Source organism: Eschscholzia californica, unplaced genomic scaffold (genome assembly GCF_041429995.1).
Source record: "Eschscholzia californica isolate CP2 unplaced genomic scaffold, dmEscCali1.0.p SCAF_3, whole genome shotgun sequence".
In the NCBI taxonomy this organism is placed as follows: Eukaryota; Viridiplantae; Streptophyta; class Magnoliopsida; order Ranunculales; family Papaveraceae; genus Eschscholzia; species Eschscholzia californica.
In genome coordinates this window covers 40,726,162-40,745,079 of record NW_028238420.1, presented here as the reverse complement: position 1 = coordinate 40,745,079, position 18,918 = coordinate 40,726,162, and the positions used below count along the sequence as shown (strand labels likewise).

General features: G+C 35.9%; 1 protein-coding gene across 1 annotated transcript; it reads right to left on the bottom strand.

The window, feature by feature from the left end:
• Positions 1-11,728: 11,728 nt before the first annotated feature.
• Positions 11,729-18,582, bottom strand: EMB2730 (Ribonuclease II/R family protein). The gene is made up of 14 exons (XM_086670983.1): positions 17,972-18,582; positions 16,938-17,097; positions 16,681-16,794; positions 16,525-16,602; positions 16,322-16,453; positions 15,628-15,849; positions 15,240-15,422; positions 14,718-14,780; positions 14,478-14,584; positions 14,202-14,351; positions 13,917-14,076; positions 12,751-13,146; positions 12,396-12,620; positions 11,729-12,246 (listed from the first exon to the last, which is right to left on the bottom strand). Exons 1-14 carry the CDS (start codon positions 18,250-18,252, stop codon positions 12,118-12,120), a joined length of 2,400 nt encoding a protein of 799 aa, XP_086527109.1. The 5' UTR covers positions 18,253-18,582; the 3' UTR covers positions 11,729-12,117.
• Positions 18,583-18,918: the final 336 nt, after the last annotated feature.

The following is an 18,918-nucleotide window of genomic DNA, read 5'->3' as shown; positions in this document are numbered from 1 at the left end:
TTGCCCAACTCGAACACCGGGTTGTCGCGGAGTAAAGTATGACTAGGCACTGCCACGTATTACCCGTGCGACACTTATGCTTCAAGTATGTCATACATCGAGCACAAGTTAGTCTTTTCTCACGTTAACCGAGTAACTTTGACTATTACCAAACAATATCTCTTAGTGGTGGAATCACACAAGAGATCTAAGCTACTAAAGTACTCAAGAGAACTAGCAAGAGAGCTCAACAAAACCACACTAACACTTTGGTGGAATGAACTCTTTTATTTCTTTAAGAACTCTTCAATTTTTCTTCCTTTGGTATGAAGTTGGATATTATTTCTCTATCGAGAGAAGTCTGGAGGCTAATCCTGGAGTCTGTCGATTCCATACTTCCGGAATTTATATATCTTTTTTGAAGATGTTAAGTTCTTGTTTCGTCCACCCTGGGAGTTATGTTTTGTTGTGTTTTTGGTACAAGTATGGACGAATCTGTTTGTAAGGCACATGAAGTTGTATTGGTTTATAGGGATCCCATGCTGGAGTCTGGATTGGTTGCAGTGGACTATGGCTTTGCTACACTCTTGTTTGTTAGATTCCGTTGCCATTGTGCCACATTTGAACGATGGTCTGACAACTGCTAGATTAGAAACAGCCTGTCCGACGGCTTACGATAAAGCCATGAAGGTTACAATTAGGAGCATAAGCTTCAACTTGTATTTTTCGATTTTGAACTCCATTGTTGTAACTGTGTTTCTCTTCTGTAGACTCTGCTACTATAAATAACACAATGTTTACAGTTGTCTTAAAAAAAACTCTCAAGTACAAACTTACGCTAGTACGTTTCCCAAGTCACTCCCTCTGGACTTTCACTTGCTTGGATCACTTCTTAATGGTTTGCAAAATATGGGGTTACCCCTACTTATACTACACCACCCTTGCAATGGATATACGAGATTATAACACATGTCAACGATCCAATGGGTAAGAAGTGTGTATAGGTTTCCATAGAAATCTATAGGAGCCTTCCAGAGTGCTCTTGATGCTCCATGAAACTCTAGATATATCTTCTCCAAGACAACCCATTTATGTGCCAAACCTAACCGAAGTTCATATCTTGCCCCAATATGATGTCCTCTTGAGTTCTCTAGGCTAATTCGAAAGCTCCTACCAAGGAAGGGGCTTCCCCTATGCCCGTACCCTAGGCCGTTGGCTAGCCAAATCTTTATGGGTGTGACAGGGCGCTCGCGGTCATTGTCAGTCGCAGGGTGCCCGCGAGCGGAAAAGGTTTTTCGGCCAAATCCCAATCCTTTGACATGTATAATCGTATGACAGAAAAGATAGGAGATTAAAGATGGATTTCTCCTTCATCAGTTGGATAATTATTGTCGACGGACTTGAGGGTCTCACAAATCTGCGATAATCTAGATGAGATTTTAGAAGGGAGATTACTGTTTATATCTTAGGTTGTGTTTGATATCAGAAAAATAATTTCTTTGAAATAAAAGATTTTTATGGAAAGTATTCCATGAAATATATTTCGTGAAAATAAGAGTTCTTTCATGTCATTTATTTTTCAGTAGAATTACAATTTCTGTTATTTGGTTGACAACTAACTTTTACGAATATAATATTCAATTAAATTTTTTTATTTACCCCTTATTTAGTTAAAATGACATTTCTTTTATCCTTGTATTGCCACAATTTTAGTTTTACCCAAATTTTATCAAAACGATATTTTTACTGTTGTGAAAATGACATTTTTATCTTTATGCCACTGAAATGACATTTTTACTCTTATGCTGTCAAAATGATATATCTTTCCATGTTTCTAAAGTAACATTTTTAAACTTTGTCATTTTGATATTAATAGAGAGTAACAATTTCATTTTAAAAACACAAGGATGAAATGTCAGTTTTGTTATAGGATGGTGCGGACCAGCCTTCCGGGCTACTAGTGATACTGTCCGCTTTGGCACACCTGGGCCTCACGGTTTTAAAAGGCATCTTAAGAGGAGCACCACACTCCTGTCTCCCACCAATGTGGGATTGCTTTACAACAAATCCTCCCAAGATCACATCATAGTAGAGCGAATCGTGCTGATAACATGTTATAGGATGGTGCGGACCAGCCTTCCGGGCTGCTAGTGATACTGTCCGCTTTGGCACACCTAGGTCTCACGGTTTTAAAAGGCCTCTCAAGAGGAGCACCACACTCCTGTCTCCCACCAATGTGGGATTGCTTTATAACAAGTTTGATATTATAAGAGAGTAAAAATGTAATTTCGAAAAAAGGTTCAATATCATTTTTACGAGGTAAACATGTCATTTTGATATTATAAAAGGGTAAAATTTTGCCAATATGTAAGTCAAAGTTTATTTTGTTAATATTAATGAGTGCAAACATCATTTTGAACACATATAAAGATAAATATTAGGTTTCAAGTATCCAAATATATTAAAATAATTTCTTTTTTGATTCCTGACTCCATGGAAGCTAATTCATAGGGGGGCAAGGAATTAGAAATAAAGTATTTCATGAAAATATATTCTTTAGGAAAATATATAAAGTCAACGAAAACATACTTCGTATGATCGTATCAAATGGCGAAAATACCTATTTCCACGTAAATTCTTTTATTTCCTTGGAAATAGGTGATATTAAACACAACCTTAAAGTGTCACTTTGATAAGTGTGAAAATTGGGTTTGAAAACTGATTTTCATAGGAAAATCAATTTTTACACCATTTTTTTTCACAAATTCATTGGTTGATTGTATCATTAACCATTTCTTTATTTTGGTGCCACGAGCTTACCATGAATCCACTGATTTCTGTCGCTTCCGTTATTGCTGTTGGATTGGCCGTAGGGCTTGTTTCTATTGGACTCAGAGTTGGTCAAAGTACTGCGGCGGGACAAGCCGTAGAGGGTATCGCAAGACAACCACAGGCAGAGGGTAAAATACAAGGTACTTTGTTGCTTAGACTGGCTTTTATGGAAAGCTTTAACAATTTATGGGTTGGTCGTGGCATTAACACTTTTATTTGCGAATCCTTTTGTTTAATCCTAGAAATTTGACAGTTTTTTCTTATTTTATTGTCTTGAATTTTCCACTTGTTTTTTTGAATTATATCAAAATTTCACTCCTACTTAGAAAATGTGGTTTGAGTCCAGGATGGCCCAGTTGCGCTAGAAAAAAAAGTGACAGAAGTAGAAAAAAAGATTGATTCATCATCTGTGACAACTACCCATGCCGTGATTTCGACTCAACAGATTCATTAAGCAACTCGTGGGTAAAGTAATAGGAAAAAAACCTTGTACTGGAATTCCATTTATAAATGAAACTCTCGTTGAGTCACTATGGAATTAAATCAAATTGATTTTTTTTTCTTTTTTAATTGTATAGTATCCAATTTCTATTTTGGAACAAAGGACCTTATAATACCTTTTGCTTTACCTCATTAGATTCAGTGGTTACCCCATTAGATTAAGCATGTAGGCTCATTAATTATACATAATATCTCGATTGCTAAAAAAAAGTGTGGCACGATCGCTCGAAGAAATAAAACCCTTAATTCGGTACAACTCAATTTTAAGACTAGTAATTCTATTATCTTTTGGTTTTAGGTTCTACGTGTTGTCTTTCCATAGTAGGGAGTCCTATCCTTGGAGCTAGTCAAGAAGGAACATTTGGATGTAATGTAGCATTGGCCAACAGTTGCATCACGTATATTGATTGTTCCAACTATTGTTTGTTTTCTTTCATTGAATACTATCTATTAATCTTATTGTACTACTAACCGATTTCTTGAAAAAAAACTTAGTTAGTTTAGAACTGCACTATTTTTTCCATTTTACTTATTAATTCTACTGTTTGGGTTTGTGACCAATAGAAGTGGAAGACGGGTCAGATGATACCTCATCAGATGATTGTATACGGAAGACGGTAGATTATAGAAAAGAAAGAATTTTTCATTCAGCGGGATTATTGATTGTATCAGAAATCCAATTTTTCATTTGTTATGAATAAAAGATCTTCTTATGTTATACTATTCAATTCTCTAAGCACATTCGAAAGCTCCTACCAAGGAAGGGGCGTCCCCTATGTCCGTACCCTAGGCCGTTGGCTAGCCAAATCTTTATGGGTGTGACAGGGCGCTCGCAGTCATTGTCAGTCGTGGGGTGCCCGCGGGCGGACCAGGTTTTCCGGCCAAATCCCAATCCTTTGACATGTATAATCGTATGATAGAGAAGATAGGAGATTAAAGATGGATTTCTCCTTCATCAGTTGGATAATTATTGCCGACGGACTTGAGGGTCTCACAAATCTGCGATAATCTAGATGAGATTTTAAAAGGGAGATTACTTTTTAAATCTTAGGTTGTGTTTGATATCAGAAAAATAATTTCATTGAAATAAAAGATTTTTATGGAAAGTATTCCATGAAATATATTTCGTGAAAATAAGAGTTCTTTCATGTCATTTATTTTTCAGTAGAATTACAATTTTTGTTATTTGGTTAAAAACTAACTTTTATGAATATAATATTCAATTAATTTTTTTTATTTACCCTTTATGTAGTTAAAATGACATTTTTTTTCTTTGTATTGCCAAAATTTTAGTTTTACCCAAATTTCATCAAAATGACATTTTTACTGTTGTGAAAATGACATTTTTATCTTTATGCCACTGAAATGGCATTTGTACTCTTATGCTGTCAAAATGATATATTTATCCATGTTTCTAAAATGACATTTTTATCCTTTGTCATTTTGATATTAATAGAGACTAACAATTTCATTTTAAAAACATAAGGATAAAATGTCAGTTTGATATTATAAAAGGGTAAAAATGTAATTTCGACAAAGATTAAATATCATTTTTACGAGGTAAACATGTCATTTTGATATTATAGAAGGGCAAAATTTAATTTGCCAATATGTAAGTCAAAGTTTATTTTGTTAATATTAATGAGTGCAAACATCATCTTGAACATATATAAAGATAAATATAAGGTTTCAAGTATCCAAATATATTAAAATAATTTTTTTTATTGCTGACTCCATGGAAGCTAATTCACAAGGGGGGGCAAGGAATTAGAAATAAAGTATTTCATGAAAATATATTCTCTAGGATAATAAAGTCAACGGAAACATACTTCGTATGATCGTATCAAATGGCGGAAATACCTATTTCCATGTAAATTCTTTTATTTCCATGGAAATATGTGATATCAAACACAACCTTAAAGTGTCACTTTGATAGTAAAATTGGGTTTGAAAACTGATGTTCATAGGAAAATCAATTTTTACACCATTTTTTCACAAATTGATTTCTTGATTGTATCATTAAAACCATTTCTTTATTTTGGTGCGAGGAGCTTACTGAATCCACTGATTTCTGCCGCTTCCGTTATTGCTGTTGGATTGGCCGTAGGGCTTGCTTCTATTGGACTCAGAGTTGGTCAAGGTACTGCGGCGGGACAAGCTTTAACAATTTATGGGTTGGTCGTGGCATTAACACTTTTATTTGCGAATCCTTCTGTTTAATCCTAGAAATTTGACAGTTTTTTCTTATTTTATTGTCTTGAATTTGCCACTTGTTTTTTTGAATTATATCAAGATTTCACTCCTACTTAGAAAATGTGGTTCGAGTCCAGGATGGCCGAGCTGCGCTAGAAAAAAAAGGGGTTTTTTAGGCCAAGTCCCCCATTTATTTAGCTATATTAGGGAGACACTCCTAAAAACATTTTCGTTTAGGCGTTAACCCCCAAAGCTCATTTTCCGTTCAAATCGCCGTGAAGTAGTGGTCGTGCGAATCACATGCTCGCCTACTGACCAGAAGACCCCCGTCCTGATTTTTAGTATATGACCCCCATTTATTTAGCTATATTAGGACTACACCCCCGACCAAATTACCACTTGGAGCTTCACAACCACCTATTTCTCAAGTATCTTCTTCCTCTCAACCATCAACTTCACAACCTATAGTATCTTCTTCTTCTTTTGGAATAAGTGATGCTTCCAATATTAAAATTTTTACTAGAAAATAAAGAATTTTCTTCAGTTTGTGGATATGTTGAATCTAAGCAAATGGGTTGTGGTTTCAATTTGAAGTTCACCAATTTCTTGTTTTTGCTCTTCTTCATGGTCAACTTGGATTCTGTTTTTTGCTCTGAATCTTGGTTAGTTGTTGAAAGACAATCTGAAAACCGATTAACATGGATGAATTTGTTCCTCGGTTTCTTTTTTTTTGATTGCTTCTCCTTCTTCTTCTTCTTCTTCTTTAATTTCTTCTACTTCTATTCTAGATTTCAATTATTCTCTAGCAAAATCTTCTAAGATTTCATCTTTTCTTCGAAACCCATGTCTAAGAAATGGATACCAACTCCTTAAAACATGACTAAAAGATTCAAAATCATAAAATCATATTTTAATTTGTGAGAAAAAATTATAAACAAAGACTTTTGAAACCAATTACATCATTTTTGGGTACAACTACTACTAGTTGTTCTTCCATTCTTTGTTGGGTTCTGTTTGGTGGATATTATAACTTGAACTGGACCCATACAAGTAATTTTTGGTTACAACTACCTCGGACTAGTAAAGACACGATCCACCCTATCATCGGAGTACAAGTAACACCTCGGCCAGAGTCACTTGCTGATTGGCTCTAGCTCGGGGAGAGTATGACCCAATCTATAGTCGAACCTCAGACTTATGAGACAAAGAACGTAACAAGGGTGAGCCAATCAGAGTCACTCGTAGATTGGATCTGGCTCTGGCATCTGGCTAGGGTGCATGACCCATCCTATGGGCGAACCTCGGAGTTAGTGGTTCGACATGTAACTAGGGTGATTCAACCGATCGTGAGATGGAAAGGTATTGGCTCGGGATAAACTATTCAAATGGACAAAGTATTTTGGTTGGGGGGTGTAGTCCTAATATAGCTAAATAAATGGGGGCCATATACTAAAAATCAGGACGGGGGTATTTTGGTCAGAGATCGAGCATGTGATTCGCACGACCACTACTTCACGGCTATTTAAACGAAAAACAAACTTTGGGAGTTAACGCCTAAACGAAAATGTTTTTAGGGGTGTCCCCCTAATATAGCTAAATAAATGGGGGCCATTCTCTAAAAAACCCAAAAAAGAGTGAGAGAAGTAGAAAAAAAGATTGATTCATCATCTGTGACATCTACCCATGCCGTGATTTCGACTCAACAGATTCATTAAGCAACTCGTGGGTAAAGTAATAGGAAAAGAACCTTGTAGTGGAATTCCATTTATAAAGGAAACTCTCTTTGATTCACTATGGAATTAAATCAAATTGATTTTTTTTTCTTTTTCAATTGTATAGTATCCAGTTTCTATTTTGGAACAAAGGACCTTAGAATACCTTTTGCTTTACCTCATTAGATTCAGTGGTTACCCCATTAGATTCAGTGGTTACCCCATTAGATTAAGCATGTAGGCTCATTAAATATACATAATATCTCGACTGCTAAGAAAAAAGTGTCGCACGATCGCTCGAAGAAATAAAACCCTTAATTTGGTACAACTCAATTTTAAGACTAGTAGTTCTATTATCTTTTGGTTTTAGGTTCTACATGCCGTCTTTCCATATTAGGGAGTCCTATCTTGGGGCTAGTCAAGAAGGAACCTTTGGATGTAATGCAGCAACGGTTGCATCACGTATACTGATTGTTCCAACTATTGTTTGTTTTCTTTCATTGAATACTATCTATTAATCTTATTGTACTACTAACCGATTTCTTGAAAAAAAACTTAGTTAGTTTAGAACTGCACTTTTTTTTTTCCATTTTACTTCTTACTTCTACTGTTTGGGTTTGTGACCAATAGAAGTGGAAGACTGGTCAGATGATACCTCATCAGATGATTGTATACAAAGACGGTAGATTATAGAAAAGAAAGAGTGAAAAATTCAGCGGGATTATTAATTGTATCAGAAATCCAATTTTTCATTTGTTATGGATAAAAGATCTTCTTAGGTTATACTATTCAATTATCGACAATGAATCGACTTGATAGCTCAGACATTGTTACTCATGATATTGATCCGATTCAATATCAAATATCATCGGGATGCAATTCATCTCATTGATTTTACAGGAGAAAATTTATCATCTCTATGGGATTAGATCCCGAGTTATTGTGAAGTAAAAAAAAATGATGAGATTATGGAAGTAAATATTCTCGCATTTATTGCCACTGCACTGTTTATTGTAGTTCCTACTGCTTTTTTTACTTATTATCTACGTAAAAACAGTCAGTCAAAATGATTAATTTGAATGAAGCTTGACTTCCTAGTTCTTAGTCAATGATTGAAGAAATGAAAGTGATTTGCATTCCGCGCCTTAAATGAAATAAGCGGACTAGAATCAACAGTATATGAGATCTGATAGTATGGTAGAAAGAAATATATGAACCTTTCTATCACACAATAATTAGTGTATTGTCTAAAGTTGTATTGTATTCTATAAAGAGATATAGGCTTAATATAGATTGATCTACAACATATATCTTCATATATTTAAATGTAATTTACATTTAAATAGAACCCAAATCCTAGTTCTTCCCTCTTCCCTCCATCTATTTGTATTACTTTCGATCAATCTGAAATAATCGAATCTTGCTCTTACTTTTACGGTTATAATTACTGGGTTTCTTATCATTTTCAATAGAGATCCATGGCTTTGTTGAAAGAATCAAATCAATTATTCTACCAAATAAAAGAAGCAAACAATATGAAACAGAAGATAATTATAAGAAGTAGAGTTGCTACTAATACTTGTACTTGCTCCGCTATTCAACCCAAACCTGACTGAGAAAGAGTTGCGGGGAGCAAAACACAAAAATATACTGGTTCGGGCCGGGCATACTATATTTCATGATGGAATCATTCGCGAGAATAGATAAAAAGAAACAGTAAGACCATTCCATTTCGACAAAAGACCCACATCCAAGTTCCATAGCTTTGGGTCCAATATCCCGATCATTATTTTCCTACCCCAGAGGTAAAGGAAAGGTCCTTCCCTTTTGGGCTGGTTGTGGGCGAGGAGGGATTCGAACCCCCTGACATCGTGGTTCGTAGCCACGTGATCTAATCCTCTGAGCTACATGCCCCAACCCGTCTCCACTGCATCTGTTCTCGGGAGTACCCTAAAAAAAGAACCTTTCCTCTCCTCAGTCATTTCGGGTTAAAAAGATGTGAAAGCGCGTTTCTCTCTATAATCTATAACTATAATAAGGGTGCTTTCCGAGGTGTGAAGTAGCTCATCCTCTTTATGATAAAGGATCCGCTTGCCCCAAAATGACCTGGCCCAATAGGGAAATCTCAATTCATTGGATCTTTCGATCCAATCAAATGGATTGCCACAAGGGCGCCATATTCTAGGAGCCCAAACTATGTGATTGAATAACTCATCCTCTATCTGTTGCGGGTAGAGGGCACCTTCTTTAAACTCCGATTCGTATTTTTCATATAGAAATCTTTGATCTTCTGTGGCTCAGGAACATGCTGAGCAAAATCTTCTTCATGTAAAACCTGCTCGATTTAGATCGGGAAAATCGTACGAATTTTATGAAACCATGTGCTATGGCTCGAATCCGTAGGGCTATTTCCGATACGAGCAGTTGACAATTGAATCCAATTTTTCCCATTATTTTCGTATCCGTAATAGTGCGAAAAGAAAAGAAGGCCTGGTTCAAAGTTTTTCAAGAATAGTGGCGTTGAGTTTCTCGACCCTTTGCCTTAGGATTAGTCCCTAACGATTTTCCACAAAGTGGTGACGAAACGTATAACTTGTACAAATCTTTTCATTTTCCAATTCGATCCGATTCATTCGTCCCTATAGCTATTTACTTGATCCCAGATATTTTTGGAACACCTCTAACAGAGGGACAAATAGTCAATTTTGAAAGAACTTATTGTCAACTTCTTTCATATATGAATCTATCTGATTCAAAAGGGAAGAAGTTGCGTCAATATTAGCTTTAGATGGGAGAACCCATTTCTTAATCATTTTTGCTAGATCTTGCGCTCCTCTCCTCCAATAATGACAATTCTGTAATATTTATTTTCACAATATCTCTTTCTTTCTTGCAACGCATTGTTCTGCATCTTCTTTCTCACTCAAAATCCAATTCAGAATTCAAGACAATCTAGATGCCCACATTGCAGAAGACTTTCTCTCTTTTTCAACAATGGTTGTTCATCAACTAGTTCAAATCAAACGCAAAAATCACTATCTTGTTTCTGTTGCTTCTCCTGCACTGAATTCTCTCAAACTTTATCCATTTATCCACAAAATCAAAACCAGAAGAATACCATATCGAATCATGCTCAAAAGGAAAACTGAAAGGGAGAAGTAAGGGGAAAGTTAATGGATGGAGTAGATGAACATCCAGATCCAACCCCAAAGGGAAAGCAAGGGAGAAGTAACTGGAAAGTTAACTAGCTCCATACCCAAAAACACCCCAAAACACCCAAAAATCGATTTTACCGATCATGTGGATATTAAATATCGTCCCAAAAGCATTATCATTTGATTTATCTATAAATGAATCAAGTACTTACTCGACCGGTAATCTATGAGTTTGATCCAAAATTCCACAAGAGAGTGGATGGGAATTGAGATGGGTACATGTAGAATAAGGCATGCGCGATCATGAGGTGTTCTCAAGAGATATATGAACGAATGAGATGCAAAATTAGATGGGGTTTAAATGAAAAGCTTTTAGTGATGATTTGAGCATGAATTTGAGTGACTCTGATTCACCCTACGCAATACTTCCTTCTCCATCACTTGTAGAAGAAGATAAGAACGACTAGTTTTTTATCTCTTTCTTTCTCAATCGATTTTGTTAAGAGATGAAGTGACGAGAGTGAACTAGTGAAGTCACCCCAGAAGTTCAAAATTACTTTCTTAAAGCACTCCAAGACGTTCTTACAACCCTACCAAACACTTAAAAAGTTTAATTTCACAGGTGAAAGAATTGAATTTCATTCCCACAAAAAAAGTTGATTTTCCAGTGTTACTTTTCTCACGTAACGAACGGACATGGACCTTAGAAAAACGTAAGAAGACACGTTAATGTTAAAGTGTTTCTCTTAAGAATCTCTATGATAAGAGTATCTCCAATACAAAACTAAAAAAAAAAAATTCAAATTGTCTTACGTGTCAGGTCTCAATTGAGAATCTCTTTCTTAGATGACAACACTAAGGAGACCTTGGATGTAAAAGAAATCTCCAATGCAACACTTTAAAAACTTAAAAATTACTTGGGTGTCACTTCTTAGATTGTAAAATTTGCATTTAATATTGAGTAGACAATTGAAGACTTCAAAAGAAATCTCAAATATTAAGTTTCTTTTCAAAACATCTTAGATGTTTCTTAAATGATGCCACATATTAAGACGCAAGTTGAGTTTTGCATTAGAGAGTTTTTTGTATAAACTTCAAAAAACTTAGGTGTTCAATTTGAATCTTGCATTAGAGATGCTCTAAATGCTTCAACATCATCATGGGAGTTTTCCATTGGGGAAATTTTTAAGAGGAACTATAAAAGTCTGAAATGACCCTCTAAATTTTCGAATTTAAGTGTCCCATTAGAGATGCTTTAGTTTTTTTTAGATGTGTATAACGATTCTTCCGATTTTCCATACTAAAATGCACAAAAATTACATCATGAACAAAGAGAGCATGAGAACAAGTCCAATAAAACCAGAACAGAAAGAATGTTGCACTAAACTCGAATTTGAAGTAATTGTTACGCTGTTATATACAACAAAAATTCGAGGACATCACTCCAGTCAAAACCCTAATCCTTGCCAGTTATGAAAGGAGTGGCAATTGGACAGTAGCCGAGTCAATTTGTTGTCTTTCACATAAATGCTAATAGGGAACTTCAATTCTCCAGGCAAACCAACTTCCAAATGCTGATTCTCTGAAGTCAAGATGGCGAAGAGGACAGATAACCCAAGCAGGTCCTAAAATTTGGCTCAAGGTTGGAAAATTTTCTGAACATTCTTTTCATCAGAAGAGTTGTCTCACAGCTGAATATGCCGATCTCAATAAGCCTTGGAAAGTTATGGGTTCAACAACATAATTCAAGTATCTTGAAGTACTTCTTTGAGAGAGAGGACATCATCACGGGGATGAGATTCTTCTACCCGAACTTCTATTTCATCTCCTATCTGTTTTCCGATAGACACAAAGGCGGAAGCTTGGACTCCCACCTGTAAAGTTTTAATAATCAAACCATTACTTTGTTGTACATCGTTAATTTCATTCATCAAGTGGCTGCTTACAAATACTGGAATAGTTTTCATAGATGACAATTCTGCTATTCGAAATTGTGCACCAAAGTGAATGCAAAAGTATTTACCTCAACCAAAAGTAAGCCTGCCATTCGGTCTTTGATAAATCTTAGAATCAATGCACGGAACTTCTTTCCCTTGGGTTGCCTTCTGAGGAACTCCAATAACCAATACCTTAGGCTGCTATTCTGGAGTCGTTTTGCAACTCGAACATGCATGTTAATCAGTGATGCCATCCCTTCCAACTGACCAGCCGAAAAGGGAAGAGAATCTCCTCTCAGGAAGGCTTTAACCTGCATATGTTACATTGAAGTATTTAACCTAGAAAGACCATCATACAAGAGTAAGCATCTGTAATAAATTAGGAGCTAACAAGAAGATTGAACAATCATAAATTATTGGCATTATCAACAGTAAACTCACCTGGTAATGAGCGAGAAGATCCAAGTATCTACGAATGGGAGAAGTAAACTGCACATAACCAGGAATACCCAAAATCCCATGACGAATAGGTTTCCTGAAATCCATTTCTGCAGCACGCATTATTTTAACTAAAGCGGAGCTTCTCACAGGTCCTTCTGGAAGATGATCAAATGCTGATGTATCGATGTTTGATTGAGGCTGTCCTCTGTAAGGTAAAGGAATGTTATTTGAGGAACCAAAAGTAGCCATAACTTCCCCACAGAGTATCATCATCTCAGAGACAAGTCTCATTGCAGATTCTGCTTGATTTTCAACATAGAGATTGATTGAAGGTTCTGGGTCATCTGGATTAGACACCTTGATTCGTGGTTCTATTGTGTTTGTATCTATTGCACCCTGAGAAGTCAACAAATAAAATCAACCTCATGCACACATCATTTTAGATAAAGTTCTGTTGAAAGCAAGGAACCAATTCATGCACTAACTAAATAAAGCGTATAAGCATACTACTGATACTTGAAAGAAAAATTCTTGTGCTACTCGATACAAGTTTTGATAGGTTATGACCGGACAGTTCTAATAATATGAGAGTTTCTTATCTTCTGAAGGTTTTCCATTATCAAAAGTATATTTGCTGTATGAACCAACACAAATAGGTTGGCATCTGACAACAGTATAAGGTGTCCATTGTCGCGAGTGGAAAAGACAACACAAGGATTTGCTGGTGTGAATATTCTTAGTTACTAGGTCCTTTTCTTTTTCTTGTTTTTTTCCTAACGATTTTAACTTGCAGATCAATCGTTGTTACATTATGCACAAAGACATAATCTGGTATGTTGTGGTCTTAGCTCCTAATACGTGTGCAAGTTACAAGTACATGTAACATGTACATACACCACCTCACATTATACCCATTGAATGACATGGAAATCCGGTTTCTAGTCAATAAGGCGAAAATACTAAAGGAGGTACCCATGTTACATAGACATTTTGATTGGTTCTCTTTATTTTCTTTTTAAATTTCTTTAATAGTCTAAAAAGTTTATGATGAAAAAAATAAATAAATCAAACTTCGTAAACATTCTTGCCGAAGGCAGACACCATGGAAACTGAGAAAAATAATGAAATCAATAAATTGAAGTACATGAAAATTAGACAAGCCAAACCTGTCCACGTCTCCATTGTAAACGGAGAGCAGCAGCTTCAGACAGAAGCCTAAGTTCGGCCTCTTCTTCAAGGTTCAAGTTAAGCAACTCAGTTGCACTCTCATATGTCAACATATATGTAGGCCTGATGACCGAGTTGTCCACCTTGTACTCTGCAATGCTATAATTCCAACATAGGGTGTCTTCTTAGCAAGATAATAACGTCTAGAAACCCCAAAAAGATAGGTGTAGATTATGCCTAATAAATATCTATTTTCTCAAAAGAGACAAGTGAGTACATTATACCTTCCATCATGGTGCAATATTACTGATACTGTGACTGCACGGCAAAGGTTTCCTTGTTTCAAGCTCATCCCTTCCATAGCAAGTTTCTCAGGGAACATTGGAATAGTGGAAGAGGGCAAGAAAATCGATGTTCCTCTTCTCAGTGCCTCTCTACACCCCAAAAAGATATTTATTAAGAAGACGCAGAATAATGATACTCCCTTTTTCTTGGGGAAAAGGTAAAGAATTTAATAATGGCAGTTTACCCAAATATTCTACAGGAATTCAAAGCACTACCTGTCTACTTTGCTTCCCGGCTTAACTAAGCTAGTTGCATCCGCAACATGTATCCAAACTTTGATGCGGTCATCTTGAAGCCTTGTGACACTTAAAGCATCGTCAAGCTGCACTTGTTCACAGCCATTACGATTTTTACAGTAAGAGTTCGTAACTTGCTTGATTAAAAGGATAAAAGATAACATAGATACTTCCAGTTTCATTCTTTGCATAGTTTAAGAATGAAAAATGAATCTTTACCTCGTCAGCTTCATCAACATCAATTGCATATACTTTCAAGTGTGTAAGATCTTTCCTGTTCATCTGTAACAATAGCACCAGAGAGATGTATTAGAAAACTAACAAGAGCTATATAATCAATGCAAGAAAACAAGACCTTAGAATAACTGTATTGCATTGAGAAACGAAAAGGTTTAAGGGGATTTTACACTTTCCCCCTCTCTGGGCTCCATAACGGATTTCAGGGAAACAAAAGTGGAGAAGGGGAAAATTAACTACTAAAAACAGAATATTTTACAGTGCGACTATTCCATAAGCTATGGTCAACTCATCTATAAGATCAAATATTATAATCTTCCGGTTAAAAAACCTTGATAATAGTGACTTCAAATTTTAATGAGAAAACCTATCAGCTGTAATTTGTACAAACTTACATTTCAAAAGCTTACTACTTTCTTGATGAAATTAATAAATATTTATCAAGTACAGAGCAGAGATAGGTGGGCTTCTGAACAGTAATGACCAAAATGGAGAAGGACCAACCTCATCAGGATCAGAAGAAACTGAGAGTAGATCTTCAGCAGACGATATTATCTCCTCTGAATAGTCAGTATGAATTTTGAACTTCAGGACATCAAGATTGACATGCACGGGGAAATATCCGACATCTATGAGGAGATTTATTGCAGATGATGACAACTTGGGCAGTCCCATTGCCTTGAGGATCTAGCAAAAGAGAACATGTATAACAATTCAGTTGATTACAACCTTAAAAGACACACGAGGGTCTCCCAGTAGAATCAGTACAAATTCCTTTACTCTGTCAAATAGCGACTTCCCAAAGGAATTCGCAAATAGGCACACAAATTAGGCTTGCTGAAAGTAACTATTCTTAATAAGCTAATTTCAGGTACAAGAGCATTGAAGTTACCGCCCCAGCAGTTCGTTTCTGATCATCATTTTTGCACGCATCAAGAGCATATGCCTCAAGAGACTCAATTTTGTGACGATTTCTCTCTTCATCTGTCCACAATGATTTAGGTGGTTTAGAACCCTGGCCCATTGCCTTTGCAGAATAAAGTAACTGCACAAACTCATGAAGTTCTTTCTCTGCAGCCTCCTTAGCTTCCTTCTTACGTAGAAGTTCTTCTACCTACTTTACCAAACCAATTAGCAACTTATTCATAAAATCCCCTAAAACACCATAATAAAGTAATCAACCATTGAAAGCATCGAGCCAATTTCTAAAAAGAAATAATATATATATATATATATATATAACATAAACACATAATCCATCTTTTATAGTTCAATTCCAACTAGTAAGTAATATTGGCACCCTGCGATAGTGATAAATATGTGTAAAACACCGAACATACAGTTCCAATCCACAGTATGTTCTGTTCCGTCATCTCCTGCTATAAATCCCCAAACTCCCGTCATGTTTCAAAATTTTACCGAAGTTAGAATCTGGTTCTACTTTAATGACATCGACTTCAATATCCAAGAGAGATATACTATTACTTTAAGACGATAATCACGATATGGATCACTTAAATGAGCTTTCTTGTTTTCTAGTCTTATCTCACAATGACCGCATCCGCTCTAATCTCTACAAGAATTACCTGTTCAGTAGAGCGTGGACCATAAACAGATCGGAATCCCTTAGCCTCCACAATGCTGAAATAAATTTCATCTTTCGACAGCAGCGCATGCGCAGAATAACTCTCTAAAGATTCCTTGCTTCCAAAAATAATCTGTAATTTGACCATCAAGAACATTAAACCCACAAGTGATCAAAATTACAGCCGTAATAAGAATATTGTACCTCCGCTAACTCTTCAGGTGTCACAGACTTGTTCTTTTCTAGAAGCTCCATCCAAGCATATTCGAGCAATGTGAAATCCTACTTCAAATAAATACATAAATGTCAACTTAATCGCAAATGAACAACCTAATAGCTCACCTGTTGAACAGAACCTACCAAGTTTTCCTCAGCTTTTTGAATAAAATGTGTGATCTCCATGTGGTTAAAATTTTCAACACCAGGGACAATATACGTAACCTGTTGAGGCTTAATAGAGGATGTGACCCCATTCTGCTCCAAGACATTCAAAGATAACAGAAAATTAGGATAGTATACAAACTGCTCTTACTTTAGAACAAAAACAACCAAAGAATCTAAACATCTAGAAACCTATTCAGAAATCAACAAAAGTGTTTACATTAGAAATTGAGAACCTGATCTGTCACCATCCAGTTCTTTTTTCCATCCGGTTTTTGAGCAACTGCCAGCAATACTCTATCCGAATCTTTACGGAACTCCACAAGTAAACCTTTTTGCAATACACGCTTTTCAGGTTTAGCTACTAGAAGCTCTCCGCTGCTAATTAATCCTAGTCTGCAGGGTTACATACTGAATAGCTTAAGTTGAGGGTAATAGTATCAATAGATTAACTAAAGTTTACTTGCAAAAAGACAGATTGAAGAAGATTGATTTTCAAGAGTTGGTTATTGTTAAATAGGCCCAACCCAATGCACCTCAAAACTCAAAAACCCGTGCTATGAAGTAGCGGAAACTGAGTAAAACCCTAAAACAATCCACGCTCATCTACAGGGGTAAACCTCTATCAAGACAGCCCCACTGGTAGCCCTTTACATGCATGTCCATTCATCTAATGACCCATAGTAACGCCATGACATTATTTTACGCGTAAAATCCAAGTCATATTAATCTTGTATTGTCCCCCCGGCTCAAATACTACATTTCGGTTGACTCTGATACAAATTAGCGTGCAACCAATACACCAAAAAGAAATTAAGCTCGTGCATGTAGGAGGGAGGAAATTGAAGTACTTGACCCGAAACTGAAATAATGTTTCTCTAAAACAGCAAATGAATATACAAATGACAAAGAGAAGTATATACACAATCCAAATTGAGATGACGAAAAACAAAAGCTGCTCAAACAAAATCTAGAAACAATAGGTACATTGCTCCATCACCCTCCTATTTCATTCACATTGATTGATAAGCATTCAATATTGATAAGCAATTCAGGCTCACAGCCTCCTTCAATCTCACAATTAAGCTAAAAAACTTGATTTTCACTTGCTCAAAACTATATATAGAACACTCCTATCACAAATATTAAACTAAAGTTAAATTAGTATAAGTATGAACTAACTAAAGTGGAATTCTAACTACCCAAACTTTAAAAGAGGAAAAAGAAAACGAAAAGATGAAGCTTTAATAGAGAGGAAGAATTTTCCTACTTGCTGGTAGCACGAATCCTTTTCCTTGCTCGAATTTCTTCAAGCTCTTCCATAACACTTTCCATGAGGCTATGAACAGAACGGTTTCGATAACCGCCATGATTGATAAACAGTGCTTTAGACCGGAAAACCAAATAGCGAGAATGAAAAGCTAATTTAGGGTTCTGAAGAAGTTGAAAGGGAGATAAATGGTAGAGACGACAACGAAATGAAGAGAGAGAAGGTGAAGAGGTAGAACGAGAGATTGAGCAGCTATTCACTGCTCGAACTGCCATACTCATTCTATTTACTCAAATAAATTATTACAGGTTTCATGGAGAAGAAATTATAACAAGAAATTTGAAAAAAGATTCACTTTTTGCTTTGTTTTTGAAGAAGAAGAAACCCTATATACAGAGTTCTAATGGTGTGAGAAGGATTGAGATAACAAGGTCTATTTCCTTTGGTTTGGTTTGCCCAGAGATAAGCTGTAAGAATGACCCCAAAACGTTACTAGTTTTTTTTTTGAGAAAAGGAATTCGATATAGGGCCGTGGTTACACAACAGTGATCCATCAAGAAAATGTAATAAGCACGATAACCGCCTAATTACACCAAGAATGAAAGAGGCCTTACATTATTTATAGCCTAAATTACATTGGATTAAATCTTGATGGCAAACTGCTTTCACTCGATCCCACGACTTCATGGGTTTAAGCGGGGTGTCTAACCACTGCACTAAAGACTGGTGGACAAAAAAATGTTACTTATTTGGCACCAGAAGCGGAAAGCTAACGAGCCGGTTCTCATGTCTCTGGTTGGCTTCATTTTCAGACCAAATAATAGTATTTTCAACATGGAAACTTTTTTATGGTCGATGTTTTGGGAAATAAAAAAAATTTCGGAGAATAAAATATTAAAGGGTAAAAAATTAAAAATCTTCCCCAAAAGACACCTTTTATTTTATGT

Excerpts from the sequence above, each read along its gene's own strand:
- EMB2730 (XM_086670983.1), bottom strand. The coding sequence starts at position 18,252 with ATGAGTATGGCAGTTCGAGCAGTGAATAGCTGCTCAATCTCTCGTTCT. Across the intron at positions 16,795-16,937 it reads ACTGGATGGTGACAGATCAG|AATGGGGTCACATCCTCTAT; the intron begins GTTCTCAATTTC and ends GTCTTGGAGCAG. Across the intron at positions 14,781-15,239 it reads TTTCTTCTGATCCTGATGAG|ATGAACAGGAAAGATCTTAC; the intron begins GTTGGTCCTTCT and ends CTATTGTTACAG.